At 37.0% G+C, this 20,561-nt stretch overlaps 1 protein-coding gene across 3 annotated transcripts in view; it reads right to left on the bottom strand.

Annotated features, from left to right (window-relative positions):
- The window catches only part of zfpm1 (zinc finger protein, FOG family member 1), an 84,780-nt gene that overhangs the window by 38,448 nt on the left and 25,771 nt on the right, over positions 1 to 20,561 (bottom strand). For all 3 annotated transcript variants that reach the window (XM_077193381.1, XM_077193383.1, XM_077193382.1), the window contains exons 2-3: positions 5,779 to 5,922; positions 1,391 to 1,522 (exon numbers count right to left, since the gene is read on the bottom strand). In XM_077193381.1, coding sequence (XP_077049496.1) covers positions 1,391 to 1,522; positions 5,779 to 5,922 — 276 coding nt within the window. The remainder of the gene's footprint in view (positions 1 to 1,390; positions 1,523 to 5,778; positions 5,923 to 20,561) is intronic.

Here is a 20,561-nt window from a genome sequence, read left to right as displayed (position 1 = left end):
ATTTCACTATCCAGGCCAATATTATAGACTACTAATTTGATTTTACAGTCAGTGCAGTAAAATGTTCTTAGGATGTTTTCAATTTTATGCATCCAGTTTGAAGGCAAGAAAACAACACAAAAACACCTTAGGGGTTGATGAATACTTTTTTTCATATTTATGAGTCTTTAACAGAGTGATTGATGGAACTTCTATCTCTGCTGAAAAACCTGTTTAAACTAGCCTAAACTAAGCTGGTCTTCATCCGTTTTACTGGTCTCCAGCTGAAAGAGGGCCAAAACACCTTTAAAACCAGCAAGAGACCAGCTAAGACCAGCATCTCCGCTTAGGCTGGTCTAAGATGTTCGTTTTTTTCCAGCAGGAATGGCAGTGGTTCTCAACTGGTTTTGCTTTAGGACCCAGTTTGAACATGAGGTGGTAATAGAGGACCAAAATGATTTATCATAAAAAACTAAATAAAAATGCCCTTGAATTCAAACAAAGTTATTACTAACTTATCAAACCTGAAATTGCATTTTGCACTCTAAATATGTAAAAATACGTATTTATTTATTATATTATAAATCATTATGAATATTATACAGCCTATTATATAATAGAATATTTGCATAATATTATGAAATAATAAAAAATAACATTAATGTTAAATAATGTAATATATATAATGTTATTAATTAACTTAGTATTTATCATATAAATACAGCCAAATTTATTAATATTTACATGTATGTCAAGTTTAACTACTTAAATTCTGTCCTTTACATTTAAGCAACGGATTAACCTGCATGTTCTCTTCTGTTGTTAGCTCCTTTGTACCACATATAACCAAGAACATCAATTGTAAAAATGCTTTTGAATTCATTTGCACTAGTTATATTACTTCAAATCAGGGCCGGCTGCCTGAGAGAGACAAGTCCCAAATCTCACAGAGACTATTAGAACATTTCTAAGACATTGTGTGGACTTTTTTCTGAGTCTTGCATTTACGTGAAAACTTTCTGATTGGACCCTGGAGTTAAAGCATTGTTTAATGAGGCTCCATGGGATACAGATTTGAAAGTTTATCTGAATTCTCAGACGTGCCACAAGTGTGATGTCACGGGTTTGTTGTGGACCACTGCATCACTGAGAAAAAAAGTGACAAAGCATTGAAAAGTGTACAGTAGTTTCCCCCCGTAAAGTGGTATGAGAATGAGTGTACTTTCTCTCAAATTTACAGGCAGATCAGACTGAATCATGTCTGGTTTAAACGCATATCTTTATAAAGTCGTGGCCTATATTGTTTCATGGCTGCTAAGGTGACAGTATGACTACAGCTGGCCCTTCCTGAGGAGCCAGTGAATCATGCATCAGTAAACCATTCCTGAAAGAGGGACAGATAGAGACTGACCTGGGCCGTTCCACTGGGTTTCCCCTTCCCCATTTGCCTCTTCCTCCTCCTCATCTTCTGTACAGCGTTTCGGTCCTTTCTCATCTTCCTCACCCTCATCTGGAACCGCCAGGGACTCGTGCGTTCTTGGCTCTGTGTCAAAACAAGTGGAACAATTTGATGACGGAATTAATACTCAAAAATCATATTCTGATCACATATTCTGAAAACAACCAGAGTTTATGTTTGTGCGATATTTACATTTTTGTGCAATATCATCGTTTTTTTACATGACCAGTTAATTGCATATTATTCCTTACTTATGTAATTGGTAAATGCTTCTGTGGACTTTCAAGTTAACTTTTATCACAGCTGCTAGATGGGAGCGAATCTGGGAAAAATTTTGATTACCATGAATTGTATTTTGCAGTCTTTGCACAGATATTTATTGTATTCCAGAATTTTAATAAATATAATATTTATTATATACAAAAACACACCACTGTTCAAAAGATTGGGATCTCTTATGCTCACCAAGGCTGCATTTATCTGATCAAAAACAGTAAAAACTAATATTGTGAGATATTACAATTTAAAATAACTCTTTTTCTATTTAATATATTTTAAAATATATTATATAAAATATAATACATGAATTTTCAGCATCATTACTCTAGTCTTCAGTGTCACATGATCCTTCAGAAAGAATCTTAATATGCTGATTTGCTGCTCAAGGACCATTGCTTTCTTATTATCAATGTTGGCATAGTTGTGCTACTTAATATTTTTGTGGAAACCATGAACATTCTTTTTTGATTGAGGATTTTTTGATGAACAGAATGTTTAAAAGGGCAGCATTTATTTGAAAAATAAATATTTAAACAATTATAAATGCATCGTTACAAATAAGCATTCTTTTTTCAGTTACTTTTGTACAGTAGTGTATACTTTTTACATAATATAAGATGAAATAAATATTAAACATATTATTAATTTATTTTATTTATAACCTTAACTTGCATTTAGCACGTGATGGTTACATTAATAATAATAATAATAATTCATTACATTTATATAGTGCTTTTCTCAGCACTCAAATCGCTTTACGTAGAAGGGGGAATCTCCTCAACCACCACAACATTGAATCCTGAGTCCCATGTTTAATTCTTAATGTTCTATCATTCTCTTACTCAACAAATGAGTGTGATGGTCTCGCACTGATGATCAAAAGTGGTCAACAGAGAGGCCTGTGTGATTCAGCAGCACGACATCTTAGGATAAACCCGACCCATACGCTTTTGATTTACCATGCGAGAATTGGAAACCCCAGCCAACAGACGGCCAGCGTCTTCCTTTTATTAAGGCCGATCTTTTTCATCAGTGTGAAAGACAAAGTACAGGTCTCCCAGACATTGATGCCAATGATTACTAATTCTCTTTGATCAATGTGATCACCTTGCTGATAGCGGTCTCTCTCTTTCGGTTGGTCGAGTGCCAGTGTAACATGTATGAGTAAATTGACATGACTTCTTGTCCTCTTCTCTCCCCTTCCCCAACTCCCTCCCCTTCACCCCACCTCGATTACAGCTCATCTGTGGTGCACAAAGGGCATGTTTACCCTTGCATTCCCGTGGCGATAAACAGCGATAGCTACCGATCGATACGGGCCATAAATGTGACGTGGTCAGAGCATGCTGTTATTAATGCAACAGGTTGGAGATTAGATCTTCATCATCAAATAAATCACACATGCACACGCCCTTCTAGTCAGCCCCGACAATTCCACCCAGGCCCAACCGCCATTCCCAGCCCGTCCCATGACGCGCCTTCCTCCCTGCCTAAGAAGCCCTATTATTTTCAGCGATAAATCACATTGAATGGCACATTGATTTTATCCTGCAGCGTTCAGCGTGGGGAGAGGAGCTGGAGTCACAGTTATTGCATTTAATATTATCAATATAATCTCCCATATCATCTGAGCAGAGACGACAGGTATCAGGAAAAGAGGGCGGGGTGGATGGGCGCTGCCACCATCCTGGCTCCCCGGCAGTCTCCTTAGTCTACCAGCACATGCAAACACACATACTGACGCGCACACACACACACACACACACACCCCGTTGCCAACCCAACAACCTCCTTTCATCTGATAACAGCTACTTCCCTTGTCACACCTGGAGGGCAAAGTCACCCAACTTGCTCCATTCTTCCTGGCTGGCCTCATTTTTTAGAGTCAATTTTCTCTAAGTTCTTTCTCCCAAACAGATCATCATGGCAGGGTCAAGTTCTTTTCTTGTAAGGCTCAACTTAAGTCCAACATGGCGCCCAAAGTGGGGCTAGCTGGTTGTACAGGCTAAGATGTTTCCATCCAGTTAAATACTGCAGCCTTGGTGAAACCATAAGCCAGATCAAGCCCACGATCAGACCTCCTCACCGGGTTTGAGATAACAAAAGGTGTGCTGGAACACAGAGCCATCTTTGCTTAAGGTTTATCAGCTTCTCTGCTGATATGGATGACGACTTCACCATCAGATCTTCCTTCGGATCACTTCAGAATGACCCTTTCACATGGAAACCAGCGGCCGCTTTGCCATTAATGATTATTAAAAGGTGGTATTTTCATTTATATTTATTTTTTACAGGTGGTTATCGACACTGTGTGTCCTGTGACTGGTTGAGTGTTTTTCTGAGGCAGTTATCAGTTGGTTATCGCCTGTCTTTTTCTCTCCCAGATGGTGGATAAGGGAGCTTGCCTTTATTAGCCACTGCTGGCCTGATAAAGACCTGGTATTGATCGCAGGTTGAAAGAGCAGGTTCGTCAAACACGACTGATTTACAGAGGCTGATAATAGCAGCACCGGGCAACAGTGGAGGCCCGAGGGGTGGGGGCGAGATTGATAGAGGGGGAAAAAAAGGGCTAAAGAAACACGTTAACGCAGACCCTCTTTTCACACCGGAAAATAGGAGGAGGACAAACATCACATCAAATACAAACTTACGAATGCCACATATTTGCATGTCTAAACGCACACACAAACAAAACAGGACAATCTCTAAACTAGTCACGATTAGCACCTGACAGAATTTCCATGCGTTTATCAAAAGCAGCCAAAGAACCAGCTCTTATCTCCTCAGTCCCCAATTTCACAAGAACAGGAATTTTCCAGATTAAAAAAAAAAAAAAGAAGAGGAAAAACAGAAATCTCAACTAACAATGTGACTTAAATATCTTACGGCTGGAAAACCAGACAGAAAGTGCAACAAGGCAATATACATCCATGTCTGCAAAAATGACATATTACCTCATTTAAGATGAAATTCACATAACTTGTTTATTTAAGTCTATAAAAGTTATTGTATAACACTTGCAGGAACTAAACAAGGTATTAAACCAATCTAATCTTAAATTATGATGAAGTCTCTTCAGCGAAAACTTAAACAAACAAAGCTCTGTATCTCATTCAGCAAGCATTTCCTTTTCCTGAAAAGAAATGTTATTTCATAAAGTAAAAGTTCTGTCACTCTTTACACTCTTTTGTCATTACCAACCAGTATTGCGTTATTTTTTTCCATAAAACCTAAAAACTGAATTTAAGAACCTTCACATTGCTTTTTCAGGTCATAGTGACCACATCAATAAAAAAAAAAAAAACACTATAAACTATAAAACAAATACCATATATATATATATATATATATATATATATATATATATATATATATATATATATATATATATATATATATATATATATATATATATGGTATTTCTTTTATAGTTTATAGTGTTTTTTTTATTTTATATATATATACACATGCATTAAAAGTGAAGTAAAAATAACAAAAATAATGATTCATTCTTACTAAAAATCTATTTAGCTCTCAAGTCAAATATGGCAGCTTTAGATGCATGGTGTCAGGTTGGACATCAGCGGCAGAAAACATCAATGTCTTGCATGTTCAATAACATTTATTAGAAAGCTTCAGTGGATTTTCAGTGAAAAATTTCAGTCTATACTTCAAACAAGCAATCACATGGCTCCACAAATTCATAGATTTATGGTTCTATGATTGTTTTTTTGTTGTCCTTTTTGGAGCTTGATGTGAATGTTCTGTAAAATATGATTTAAAAAAAAATCTCCTTTTGTGTTCCACCAAAAAAAAAAGACAAATAAGTTTAGCACGACATGAGAGTGAATTTCAATTATATCCTTTAACTATCCATTAAAGTCATATGGCAAAAGGAAGCGGTTTTACGAAATCCAGACGAGTGAGATGTCTAATACTGTTATCAGTAGGCATCAGCGTTAAAACAGTTTCATCACAAAACAACACAGGTTATGTAAGAGGAACATTCAGGTGGTTTTGACACTTTTCGTATGAAACCGTTTTAGCATGCGTCGTTTCACCTTCGTTATAAAGTGGTGTAAATGAAGGTGGACTTGAACCGTCACACTCTGCAGAGTCCTCCTGGTCTGAAGCTCCGCCCTCCTCTCCTGACATGCTTACATCATCAGTTGGATCCTCACCTCCATTAAGATCCCCAATAGAGCCTGCAGAGAAAAAGAGCGAGAGCGGTCATAAAAAGAGGAGCAATACAAAATAAAAGTCATCTGACACTGAAAGGCCTTTGAAAAGATATCATATCATGCCAAAGCCTCAGTTGAGAGGCTTTAGATAATGTGAATATACCCTCTTAATATCTTCAAGGAAGTAGGGTGTTCTGTAAATAAAAAATGATAAAGTACATGATTAAGAAAGAAAATTCAGATTCATTTCAAACCTTCTTGCTACAAGCCTTTTACAGTTTTAATTGGTTGGAAATCCCAGAGCCTCAGACCTCAAGGAAATAAATGAACAATGGTGTGTGTTGCATCACTGGCCAGGGTGATTAACTCATTTGTATAACTCAATACATTCCCAGTTGGCAGACGTTTGAACAAAACCTTACACTTTTCTACCATGATGAGATAACCAACCATTGGCGTTTAAAAATAGCTATTTATTTAGTTGATATAAAAAAAATATATAAAAAAACCTTTCCAGAAGCAGCAGTAGTAAAACAATTTTTTGACATAAAATCAGTTTAAATTATAATATTCTCAGAGAGCATGTTTATTGTATGGCTTATGGCTTGTTCCCTAAATGAATGCAATACGTGACAGACAAGGGCTTCTGTAGTGGACACCACAGCGGTTTGCATGTTAATTCAACCTTCGTCGACAGTATTGTTATTCTAATGAGGTTTAAGATGAGGAAAACTACAGTTTTCACATAAATTCATCAAACACATTTTCCCTATGCTACACTCAACCAGGAAACCCACTATTTTATGCATTTGCATCCAAGCAAAATTACCATGGGTTGGAAAATCGGATTTTACCACAGGTTTTGGTAAATTAATTTTCATTAAGTTGTGATGAACAGAGAGGGGATTGTTAGGAGCTAAAGCCGTGACTGGAGGCGTATATATTTACACTTCCTAGAACAAAGAGGCCTATAATCTATACAAAGCACACAACAATACCCGTGAATAAAGAGCCTTGTAGAAAAAGGCAAAGGCAATTTTTCTAATTCTGTTAATTTCACTTCCAAAGCAATTAAAACGAGGCGGAGATAATGCTTGGAAACAATCGCTCCCTGACAAAGTGTTTCTGTCTTTGTAAATGAAACATCTTTAGGCTAATTTCGACTTCCACGCCTGCATGGTTCACTGTAATTTCAGATAAAATTAACACACTTAGATTTGGACCTTAGTAATAAAGGACGCGAGAGAGAAAAGTAAAAAAGATCGATCCCATACGCCATATTTTTAGAATGTAGTCTGGGCATTGCTAGATCTAATTTTCTATATCTGTGGCAACATTTTCATACAATTAATTTTCCTTTAATCATAATTGTACAAAGGGGCTCCTCTGTTTAAAATTCCAATTACATTTCGTGTTTAAATGTAAGTCTGAATTATGATTTTCTTTCCTATTACCGCTCTGGTTAAATGAATAAATCACCGCATCACTGCTTACAGACATCAAATGGCGCGGAAAAAATTCTCTGCTCTCCCTCTTCATCTTATACAAGCATTAATATGCATTTTTCACAGAACTGACGACAGAAAAAGGGTTGTCTACATTTAGAATGTCAGCAGACAACTTTGTTTGCCATAAATTTTATGAAAAAATGAGGGGACAAATCTAGCACTCAAGAACATGTATAGATCACATTGAAATATAACTTAAATGTAAACTTAAACCTGTAAATTTACAATAAAATAAAAACAATTTAGGATTTAAAACAAATGACGTAAAATATAAATTATAATTACATTGTTTAATGTTAAAAATGACAACTTTTCCCAATCCACGTTTAAGGACTAAAATGTCAATTGTAAAAGCCACCATTTTGTCTTTTATACGAAGCAAAAGAAAGAAGATCAACTGAAAGAAATACACTTTTGAGTTCTAACTGGCACTCGAACAGACAGAACAAAGTGAGAAAGCTGATGAAGGCGGAGGAGATAGGGCTTTATTAAGCAGCCCCCGTCCACATCAAACCAGTGTGCTTAGCGGCAGTGATTAAACCAAGAGACAACACATCAAACCTGAGCCCTGATTAAACGAACAAACTTCCTCACCATCACGTTAATCACCACATTACCAAACAGCCCAAACACAGTGAAAAAAAAAAAGAACACTGCCTGTATCTGGAAATCAGGGACTTGTGAAGAAAGATACTTTGAGGAGAACAATGAGCCTTTAGTGAGAGTCTATGTGTGTGTGTGCCAGCGTTCAAGGAAGAACTGCGGTACCTGCAGTACTTATAATTTCAAGCACAAGTGGCTACACACATTGATCAGAGCCAAGGGCATTAACACACTGTTAGTAATTAGATGGATCCAAGGGTTAGACCGGATCCCGGGCACTTGAAAGCACAGCAACCCACATAAATCAAAAGGAGACTTCAAGTCCCCCTGTAGTCAATAATTGTATCCCTTAAAACTCATCTATGATCACCAAAATGACATATTTAAACATTTTTTTTCTTGTGAAACAATTTTATTCATGCCTTAAAACAGCTTGAATGTAACTCTAGACCCTTCTTTCATTTAGTATCCACGAAATCATGAATATGCAAATTGGTTCCCGCCTCCACTCAATCACACAAGCTCAGAGATCCACTTGGTCAACTTTACTATAGTAAACGCTACACGATGGCAAGTGGTTTAATTCATCCATATATGTTTGAACCAGAAACTGATTTAGACTGATTTCACTCGTTATATTGCTGCTAAATGTACCAGATTTTTCATATCAGCAGAAAAATATACCGGGATAACCTGGCTTCTCTTGTCTCGAGACTCCCCTGCTTCGCAGCAAAGTTAATGATATGCTAAAGCCCGCCCACACGTTGATGTGATTGGTTACAAGGTAGTTTGTGACGTAAGAAACACCAGCGATTTCAAACTGCGTCTTTTTCACTGCAGAAAAAAACTCAGCAATGGTGATGTCTTTTGAATTTGCACATGGTTTGTCTTTTAAAAACATCCCATATACATATATACAACATTAAAAGTGTGACGGGACTCGAGTCACCAGCGTCGCTGGAGCCGAAGATAAGCTGGGAGCCTCTGGGCTTTCATACCACTGGCAGGACCTCTGCGGACACACTACCGTACAGGAGTGGACTTTCACTTGCTTTGCCAAGACCCGCTCCATCTCGGTTTCTGCCAACACAGCATGCGGTGTGAAATGAGGTAGTGAATAGCACTCTTGTTTTCATTCAGTAAAACAAGGTAACTTCATCCACACAAGGCCAAAGAGTCTTGTCATTGACAAGACACCATTCACAATTAGAAACGGGCATCGGTGTAATATTATTAATCATTGTACTAAATTAACATCTTCATTTCAAAGCGTCTAGGCCACAAAACATCACCTGTTTGGTAAGCAATAAATGTGCTTTAATACATGGCATATTGTTCATTTGCACAGTTATACAGTTGAAGGCAATAAAGCAATATTGCCCCAAAGACTTCCATTGCATTTCAGTACACGAGTGGTAATCATTAATCTTGTAAAACAAAATGAACAGAGGTGTGACATGCTATGTTCCATCTTTTCTTTTTTTACCTTTTATTAAATCACGCATGGAAGACTTTTACTTTGACACACTGCAGGACTGTTTAAAAAGATCTATTAAAAGGTCATTAAAAATGGTTTTACATTTTTTTTAATTAAATAAAAATCAATAAATCTTGAGCTTCACCCAAAAATGAAAATTTTGTCATCACTTACTCACTCTCAATTTGTTCCAAACCTGTAGGAGTTTTTTTTCTTCTGTTGAACACAAAATAAGATATTTTGAAGAATGTTGGTATCCAGACAGTTGATGATAGCAATTGACAATTGGTTTGGAACAACTTGAGGGTGAGTCAATTATTATATTTTCATTTTTGAGTGAACTATCCCTTTAACTTCTTAAAAGGACAGTTCTATGATCATTTATTAATTTTCATGTTGTTCGAGAGCCATATGACTTGTTCTTCTGAGCAGCACAAAGAGAAGATGTTTCAATGAATGTTCATGCTGCTCTTCTCTATATAATGGAAGTGAATGGGTGCCAGGGGTTTTCTCTTTTTTTCAAGCACCATAAAAGCAGTCTAAACGCCTCATGTGCTATATTCAAAGTCTTTTGAAGCCATACCATTTTATGTGAGATAAGTCATATTAAGTCATACTCAAAATATTGCCAAACAGTTACGGTCACCATCCATTTTTATTGGACAAGAGCAGCTTGGAAATTCTTCTGTAAATAACTTCTTTCACATTCAACAGAGGAAGTTGTACAGGTTTCAAAGGACATGATTGTAAGAAAACAATACCTGTAATATTCCTTTAAACTCTTAACTGAAATATTAAAAAGAGAGAGAGAGAGAGAGAGAGAGAGAGAGAGAGAGAGAGGCTTAAAAAATAAACACCACATTGTATTTACTTAATATCTTTTGTATTTGCCAAAGCATGAACATAAACAGTAAGAACGCGAGCCAAACAAAGAATAATAATTATCAAAACTCTTAAGACAGAGCACGAACACAGAACAAATAATATAGCTATACTTGACGAGGCTTGGTAATAATGAAATAAAAAGAGTAAACAGCGCAGGAAGATACTGTTCTCATTTCCATCAGTCAAATCACACGAGTGAGTGATTATAATACTTATGATAATGAGTGATTATTGTAAAGTGATAATGTGTGGTGATGATATTCTTGTGCGCTGGGCATCGGAGCACTTCAAACGGGCCTGACTGATCCTCGCCGTGGATTTGTCAGCAGGTTGTCAAACATCAAACAGCCGTGAGCCCGGGACACTGCAAAGAGGCACATTTTAAAGACATCCCTCGATTTCCTTATCTTCTTTTCTCACTCTACGCTTCCTTTTCTGCTTTTTACATCCCTCCATCATGTTACTGTCTGCACCTTTTCTCTGCCTCTCTCTCTCGCCTGTGCAAGCTCTTTCCTTTCCCTATTACTCTCTCCTTTCTTTCACTCTTCATCTCTCTCTCTCTCTCTCAGAGAGTGACTGGGAGCGTCACTCTGTGTGGATAGCTGCGAGCCGTTCCCGGTTATCGCCTCCTGCAGACTCTACCGGTCTGATCTGTCTCCTCTTCATTAAGCAAATACGCCGACGTGGAAATGAAAACATAATAGCTATTTGATTTCCAGCGAGATATTTTGCATATTGGTTCAGAGCTGATAGTGGAATTTCATCAAGTCATTTTTTTTTCCATGCTTTAAAAACTGAATTACTGAGCTGGGCGGATTCGGCAGGATTTCTTTACATTGCTGGGAAGAGGGAGGGGGAAAAAAACAGAAACGGCAGAAGCAGTTCCCCAGGAAGACTACTTAAACGATTAAATATCCCCCCATTCCCCTTTTTCTCCTTTTGATAACAGGGAGGGAAAATTTAAAGAATTCACAGTGCTTTAGGTTCAACTATACTAATCAGAGATAGAGAGAAGAAAATTAACTCCTTAATGAGCAGGAGCTGTCTGCCAGATAATGGTCAAGGAGAGGCGATAGGGCTGGAGACTGAATGAGAGAGAAAGAAAAGGAGGCATAAAAACCGAGATGGATTCACTGAACAGGGGAGAAATCAGATTTTACCCCTGCTCTGGAAATTGTTCTTTGTGTCCACAGAGGGCAGGTGCGATTGTCGGCAACGATATCTCTAAGGTTACAAGCCGGTCTAGTCGCTACAGAGATGAATGGTGCGTCTGAGGGTATTTCTCATGCCCCTCTGAGAGAAAAACTACCCCTGCAAGTACAGATCAACAAACTTGCTTTCGCCAATTTATCAGACCCTTCCTGTAGAGGGGAAAAAAGCCCAGCCAAAATACGTCTGACGTCTATTTTCTGTGTTGGAACAATTACACTGATACCGCTCTCTTACAACACGTATATAAATGCCATGGGGAACAGTACAGAGCATTTCAAGTTATTACATAATATTGAGGCTCAAAAATTCACATGAAGGGAGTGATGCTTTCAGGGTTCTCACACCTTTTGACCAACCAATTTCCATTACTTTTCTAGACATTAAAGGGATAGTTTACCCAAAAATTTAAATTATGTCATTAATTACCCTCATGTCTTCCATAGACTGCAACGTTATTACCACTTTCAAGGCCCAGAAAGGTAGTAAAGACAACGTTAAAATAGTCCATGTGACTATAGTAGTTAAACCTTAATGTTATCAATCGACGAGAAATGTTTCGTGCACAATACAAAACAAAAACAACGACTTTATTGAACAGTTTCTTCTCTTCCGTGTCAGTCTCTGACGCTGTTCACGTGAGCATCACGACACAGGCGTGCGGTGCTGATGAAGGAGCCAGCCAATCTTGAGGCGGCGTTCTAGAACCAAGAAGCGCTGCACTGTTCACAATGTGAACCGCGTCAGAGACTGACACAGAAGAGAAGAAATTATTGAATCATTTTTTTAAATTTGATAAAAAAAATTTTTATTGTGCGCACAAAGAGGAATTTTCAGACAAATAAATATTTTAGAACTAAGAATAACAAATTCACTATAGAAATTACCATGACTTATTTGGATTTTATTAAATTTATATGGCTTTTCCAGGCCAGTTTTAATATCCCATGTTGGTTTTGCATAACAATGGGAACCCGGTACATGACAAAGTCCTTTTTTTATTTTACCAGTTTTATTCATATGGGGTGTAGACAGGACTGGAAATGTAATGGAGGGACGAAATCAGAATCGGAAAAAATTCTATTTGTTGGCAATTTGTCAGAATATGAACAATACCTCAAAACTTTTGTTTTGTTGTTGTTGTTTTTAGAAGAAAAAATGAAAACTTTTATTCTGCAAGATACATTTAATTGATCAAAAGTGACAGCTAAGACATTTATAATGCTACAAAAGATTTCCATTTCAAATAAATGCTGTTCTTTTTAACTTTCTGTTCATTAAAGAATCCTACAAAAAGTTTCCACTAAAATATTAAACAGTACAACCGTTTTCAACACTGATAATGATAATAAATGTCAGCATATTAGAATGATTTCTAAAGGATCATGTGTCTTAAGTCTGGAGTAATGGCTGCTGAAAATTCAGGAATTAATAGCATTTTAAACTATATTTCAACAGAAAACAGTTCTTTAAAATGTTTCACAATATTAGTGTTTTTAATCAAATAAGAGACATATTTCCAAAAACCTTACCGACCCCAAACGTTTTAACGATAATGTATGTTTACTACATAATTCTCAATAATCTAGAAAAATGACAAGAAAAGGTCAGAACACTCTTTGAGAAAATGAAGCACCCTTTGGCCCCTTTTTCTGGAGAGGTGAGAAGGCGCATTTTCCCTCTTGAGAGAGAGTGCTAAACACCCTCTAACTGGTACTTCATCACATACACGTCTTACACCAAGCCACATCTCTACTTCACCCCTTCACCCCTCCAACCTTCCTCCCATCGCTACAACCGCAGAAATAGACTAAACAGATCATATGTGTGGGTACACAGACTCATATCCGAGCATGTGCGCCTGTGTTTGTTTGCAGAGTGAGAAAGACAGGATAGGAAAGTGGGGGCGTGTATGAGTATTTATGTGAGAGAATGATTGAAAAAGAAAAGCTAGGGGCAAGTGAGATAAACAGAAGAGTGTAATGAAATGCATACACACACAAAAATCCTATCGTTTCTACAGAAAAGAGCTGGCAGCTGCGGTTGCCAGAATAGTGATGTAAAAATAGTAACAAATGTAAAGATATTTATAGAACAACCTGTAAATGGCACAAAAAAATGCAATGTAATTTGCTTAAAATCCAACAGGCCTTTTCTGCTTACTTAGCAATGCTATGCGGCTAATAAAATCTGTTTTGTACTTATTACATATACTGGCATCCACCATGATAACACAAGGGGGAAAGATAAAACCACATGATGAATTTTCCACAAATGTAAATACTAATATATAGAAGGTGCACACAAATACAAAACTATGCATTAAACATTTTCTACCAACATAAGATGCAACATAAAACCATAATGTACATAACTGACAACAAAAAACTAAGAAATATGATTATTTAAATCCATCAAATTATTAAAAACCATCAAAAGTGAAGTGTCACTGGGAATTATTGGATGTCAATTTCGGGCTTATCACTGCAATAATAAGATGATTTGGTTGTACTTTATTTTACAGTATGTACTTACAGTCTACATGCCTAAGAAAATACTGCGTAATATAGGGTAACTACAGGGGTTAAGGTTAGGTTTAAGAGTAGGTTCAGGGTTAGTACCTAGTTATTAGCCAGTTATTGTAATTACTGTAATAAGTACATCATATTGGTAGCTATAACAATAACTGGGTAAACCTAATCTTAACCCATGTGGTTACCTTATATTACTCAGTACTTTCTTGGTAAGCCTACACTGAAAGTGCACATCCTGTAAAATAAAGTGCAAACTTTGTACTTAATTCACATTTTTACGGTTAAAATTACAAAAACATTTTTTTTTACTTTTTACAGTGTAAAATGCAGTGTGTGTGTGTGTGTGTGTGTGTGTGTGTGTGTGTGTGTGTGTGTGTGTGTGTGTGTGTGTGTGTGTGTGTGTGTGTGTGTGTGTGTGTGTGTGTGCACGCCTTCTCAATAGCCTTGCAAGTTGTTCGTGGGGAAAGACAGATACGGATGGATGAAATAAGTCGTTGATTCAGCCGCCCCTCCTCCCCGAGAATCCTGGATGGTGGGAAAGTTGAAATCTGCTGCTATTTTCTATCTTTTATCAGACGGCTTATCTTCTGGCTCTTGTCTGCGTGCCTGGCTTCGATAGTCCAGGGTCTCCACTCCGGCTGCCTGGCAACTTCACTCCCCCATTTCTATCTCTCCTCCTCTCTCCTCACGCCACGTCACCCCACCTTACAGCAAGTGCAAAACTTCTGTTTATGATTAAAAGCGGAAATGTTCATAAGATTTGAAGATGGACAAAGAGGTTCTAAATCCTAGATAGTTGACTAACAAAACAAGATGGCCGGCAAGCAGAGATCGATTAATCGATTTCTAATCAATCTTCATTTTGATGAACCGATAACAATTCTTGAATTCCAAAACTGATCTTTTAGTCCATGCTGTTTTCTGAACAAAACTTCACCAAATAGCATGCCTCCCATCCAGTAATCGCAATAAGCTTGTGCTTTGTTACTTTTGATATAAAAGTAACAAACAGCTTTCAAATTCTGAAACTCAAACAATAAATGTTGTTTTGATGCCGCCTCAGTTCAAACGATATGAAACAATTAAATGTTTATATTTCAACAACAAATTTGAGTGAAAACACAATTATATCATTAAGTAGTAGAAAAATGTATACAATGTTTTTATTTGAGTGTTGATCATTATATCTCAAACTAAATGGCAAATGAATATGGGCAAAATTATAGTAATGTACCAACTAATATGTTTCCTTGTATAGTTTACAACAAGAGTTGAGAGATTGTTTTTCTAAAGTAAAATGTATATGTACTATACATGATTTATACCCAAATAAATTGATACTGAACTGAAATCTAATTGAATCAGGAGCTTGTAAATCGATTTGTCAAATCCGTTTCAATACCAAGCCCTAATGAAATGTTGATTATAGGGCCCAAAGCAAACTTAATTTTTGAGGCAAACTCTGAAAGTATGCATAGTGTGGTTAAAAAAGTCTGGATGAATGCATACAGTACACCCATACTATGCTGATGATGAAATGTACATCACATGCACTGGATGCTTTCCTTTGCGTACAGTACATGCAAAAACCAGTTAGGCCTAATTCAAGGCTCCATGTATAATTCAGGCTTAAATTAATACCACATAATACCAATAAAAATACTAAGAGTAATACAAAATTGACTATTTTAACCCATTATGTGTGCTGTGTAGTTATATCACTTATTAGCACAGCAACATGCAGTTAACAGTAGGCAGATCAGAGAGTAACAGAGTGTGAAATCAGCATAAAAAGAATCTGACAAGCATATGGACGGCATTATCATGCTTATTTATCTGACACAGATTTTGACACTTCTTTTGTATAAAGTACCCCTCCCCCCGTGGAGGTTCAGATCAATACGCAAACGTGTGTATGTTAAGCAAAAGAGTCTCCAAGCCGCATCGAGCTCGGTCTATTCAAAAGGGGCCAGGGCAACAGCTGCCAAGACGCATCTAATGGAATAATGAGCATCAGTGCAAACAGTTCCATAGGGTTACGCAGGGGTCACAACCTGTTAACACAAGTGTAATACAGCCCGGCACACACACTGCTCTCTGTTTGCTTACATTCATGCTTTATCTAAAGAATGCTTCCAAATTCTGCATTAAATAGAAGTTAAGCTCTATCTTGACTTGTCTGTCAGCAACAAAAAAAAAGTGTTTGCAACTATGCACTTACAATGGAAGTCTATTGGGCAATATAATCATTAAACTGAACTCGTAGACTTCTATTACAAGTGCATTTCTGTTAGTTTTGGACGATATACCGGTAGGCACTATTAACCAGCATTTGTGAACCAGTAAAGATAAATAAATAGAAGATAAAAGCCTGATAAAAGATATAAACTTTTGTCTCTGTCGCAGTCATGCACTTTTAAACTGTTGAAGAGCAATATGCAGCAAAAGAGAACTCATTTCATTATGTGCACATCCTGCAGTTGTTTCTGAGCGCTGTCTGAGAGACGGTTGAGAAAGAAACAGTTGAGAAAGAAAGCACATGTGTATCAGTATGTTAGATCACTGAATTAGGTCTTAAAGTGACAGGAGCATATACCTGTGTTAATGTTAATATAACAACAAAAGACAAAGAGAAAATCACTCAATGCTTCTGACTGAATCACTTTTGTAACTTTAATAAGAATACATTTATATTTAATTTACGTAGTGAACTGTTTTTTGTGCATTTAATAACTTTATACAAGTTATGTAGGCCTAGTATTTCTTATTTCCAGTGCTTGAAGTTTTTCAGGTAGGTCTATTTCATTTGTGTCTTTGTTCTATCATAGTTCTGTCCTATTGCTTGTTAGTTTCTTTGTTCTCATTTTTCACTGACTGTTTACTTGTCGTTTTTTTTTTTTTTTACTTAGGCTAGTTTTTGTGATATTGAAATTAGTGACAAAAATTATGAAATTTCAATGGTATCGAAAATATATTATCATGAAATAAAATTACTCGTATCTTGATATTCGATTTGTCATAATCTTGGCCACCACTAATTTCTGTAATTCTATATTGTTCCCCCTATAAGCATAACTAAAACCAAATAAAAGACCTTGACATTGTTTTATTTAATGACACTCACCTCATCAAATACTGAACAAGGTAAAAGAGACTCCCATAGTACTAGCGAACGGCCTCTCAAAGACATTGTTGCATTTGTTATCAGACCCTAACTTGATTGATATAAGCTGTCCTTGGATAAGCCTGAAGCAATATTCAGACACATTCTTTTCCCATGAAAACTCCTTCAATTAAAGCAGCGTGAGCCAACAAAAGAAACGATCGCAGATTAAATTAATATCAAAAGTATACATTAATATCAAACGCCGTAACCTTCAAGACACTATGCACGTTTGCACAAGCTCAGTGTTTGCGTGTGTGTTTTATACTATATCTTACAACGAATGAGTCAGCGAGAGAATGCATCAGCGAGGCAGATGAGATGAAAGAGTAGAGGGAGGATGAGAGCCATCCCTCTTAAGACACATCTTCACCCAGAACGCTTCTGAGACTCTTCAGAGGAAAAGGAAGAGTCAGCCATCGCGACGGTATGTGGAGGAGATGCCTCTCATCCTCTTCTCCCTCCCTCTTTTCACCGTTCCATCATGCCCTTCACTTTCTGCTCTGACACAACGCAGCAGATTCATCGTCATCCCCTTACTAGAGACGATTCATTCTTCACACACATATTCTCACACACAGACATGCACACGGCCTTCACCGTTTATCCAGACTCTGACCCTGAGATCTGAGCTTCGAGAAGACATAAGTTGTACAGATCTTTCAGCTCCCCCGTACAGACACATCCCCAGCTGTTCCAGTCCAGAGTAAAGACTAAACATGGCAGATCACACAAACACACCGCGGTTAGACCACAAGATGCCCTAAAGAAGAGCATTTCAACATTTTACTTACGCAATCAAAGAATGACAATCGCTTGAATTGTTTGATGGCAGTTCTATACTAGGTTGAACCCATCCAATATCCTGCAGATCTTTAGTGATGTCAGTGGAAAGGGAAAGTTAATAGGTTCTGATCAATTATTTCGAAGATTTGTAACAATGTGCACCGATGGAATGTTCACAATACGACCAGGAATACGCATTAAGAATGTAAACACGGTCCATTTGAATTTCCTGTTATGCTGTAATATAATACAACATATTCCGGGGATGGTTACTGACATAGTAGAGATGGGAAAGGAAATTGTTGCACACAAGTGACACAATTTGGACATTGTTATATTTTTTCTCTTTTTTTTTTTGAAAGAATTTTATTTATTTATTCAGCAAGGACACATTAAATAGATCAAAAGTGACACTAAATCCATTTATAATGTCACAAATCACTAATGATTTCAAATAAACGCTGTTCCTTTGAACTTTCTATTCATCCAAGAATCCTGAAAAAAAGCTCCAACTCAGCATATCAGAATGACATATTAAAATTGCTGAAAATTCAGTCTCACCATCACAGGAATAAATATTTTATATAAAAATATAAACTTATTTTAAATTGTAATAATTTTTCACAGTTTTACTGTTTCTACTGTATTTTTAATCAAATAAATGCAGCCTTGCCATCTAAGAGATCTTTCAAAAGAATCGTACAACTTTTGAATGGTAGTGTACATTTAAACTAATACATGCGTTTTATATATCAATATTTTGTAGTGTGAGTGGGTAAATGTGTATATTTCTTCTCAACTCTTAGTCAAGAAGCAGAGAAAATCCCTTTATGGCTCTTGTATAATTATTATGACTTAATCACCATAAAAGCACATAAAAACAGACAACACAGTGAGCTACTGGCCAGGAGCTGAAGCAGACAGACAGAGGTTAACTGTTATACACACACACACACATACTAAAACACTTCAGCAGCCAGCACTGCTCCCAAACAATCCGCTCCTCTCACTGACGTCATGTAAACCATTAACCGTTACTTAATGGTTTAAATATCTTTTTGATATTCTTAATATAAGGCTATGAGGGACATCAAATGATTTTGTTTCTTTCATAGAGGAAGAGAAAATTTAGAAATCTTCTGCTTAATCATAACACCATCCTTGCAAGCTGGCAGAAAAAAGATGATATTTTGAGAAATGTCCCATCGTTTTTTTTTTTGTGCATAGAGTGGAAATCAATGGTAACCAGAAATGTTTGGTTAAACCTGCAGTCCGTAGTTTTTCCTCTTTGTCGCCATCTCTGTTCAAAATCTGCAATAACAGTAATACGCGGAATTATCAACTTTACGTGGGTTGTGCCTCGGCACGGCACAGCGCGGATGAATCCAATGTTTTGAGGAGAATGTGCGGCTGTCAGTCACTGCGCGGTGTGGATACTGGCATTCGGAATTACAGATTCTACTTTTTGGAGGTATGACCAACATAACAATTTTCACCGGAAAATGTCATCTGTACAAGTAACATCCACTTTTGTTCTGACCAACTGAGTGGAAAAAAAGCATTGATGTAAATCACACTGATTAAATCAAACAATCGCTTATCATATCACGTCAAACAAGTCAAACTTTGTTCTCAAATGGTTAATGTTAACAACATCAGCATTGCGTGACTACATTTAATGCCCTTCTGATATCATCCTTGTTTTCGCATGGGCCCGGTTGCACTCCGAAGTCCGAACAAAGTCTTTTACATTTTAAAACGGGTGAATCTCCAGTTGTCACTGGTGATTGTCGTTTGAATCTTTCTGCATCTGCCATCAAATTGATGAGTTTAATTATCAAGCGCCTCCAACATCCTCACACACGCAATATAGCCTACTAGCCGAGACTCCTTCTTTATGTGCACAGATGTGACGTAATGACGCAAAGACATGCTCGAATTTCCCGCGGAAATCCACCAGTACCACTGGAATTAAAAACATTATAACAAGCTTACCGTTTTGAATCAAGCTAAGGCAAGCAAATAGATTTGAACACTGGCTGGTTATGTACTTGCTCAAAAATTTATTTTGGATTATTTTTAACCCCCAAAAGTTACGGAATGCAGCATTAATAACATTCTTCAAAATATCTTTCTTTAAATTCTGCAGAAGAGAGAAAGGTTTGGTATGACATGAGAGTGAGTCAATGATGACAGAATTTTCATTTTTTTGGATGAATGAATTATAAAAGGCAGTGAATAAAGTGTCACCTCAGGCTGCTCAAAACCCACCAAAACTGTTGCACAGGAACCTCATCAGAAAGAATCCATAAGCTAGACAAAATACTTTTGTTCACATGCATTCACATTGTTCAGCTGTGGTCAGATGTATGCATGTGCCACATCTAAGGTAGAGGGACACAAAAACGTATCTGCATGATAGTAGAGAAGCAAAGAGGCAGGATTTGCTGTTGAAATGTTATCTTTCACCATTGTCGCACAGGCAGAAAATAAAAAAA

The sequence above is a fragment of the Siphateles boraxobius genome, unplaced genomic scaffold, assembly GCF_051911475.1.
Source record: "Siphateles boraxobius isolate OS27281-9 unplaced genomic scaffold, OSU_SipBor_1 31, whole genome shotgun sequence".
Lineage (NCBI taxonomy): Eukaryota > Metazoa > Chordata > Actinopteri > Cypriniformes > Leuciscidae > Siphateles > Siphateles boraxobius.
Note: the sequence above shows the minus strand (reverse complement) of the source record. Positions and strands in the feature narration are given on the sequence as shown.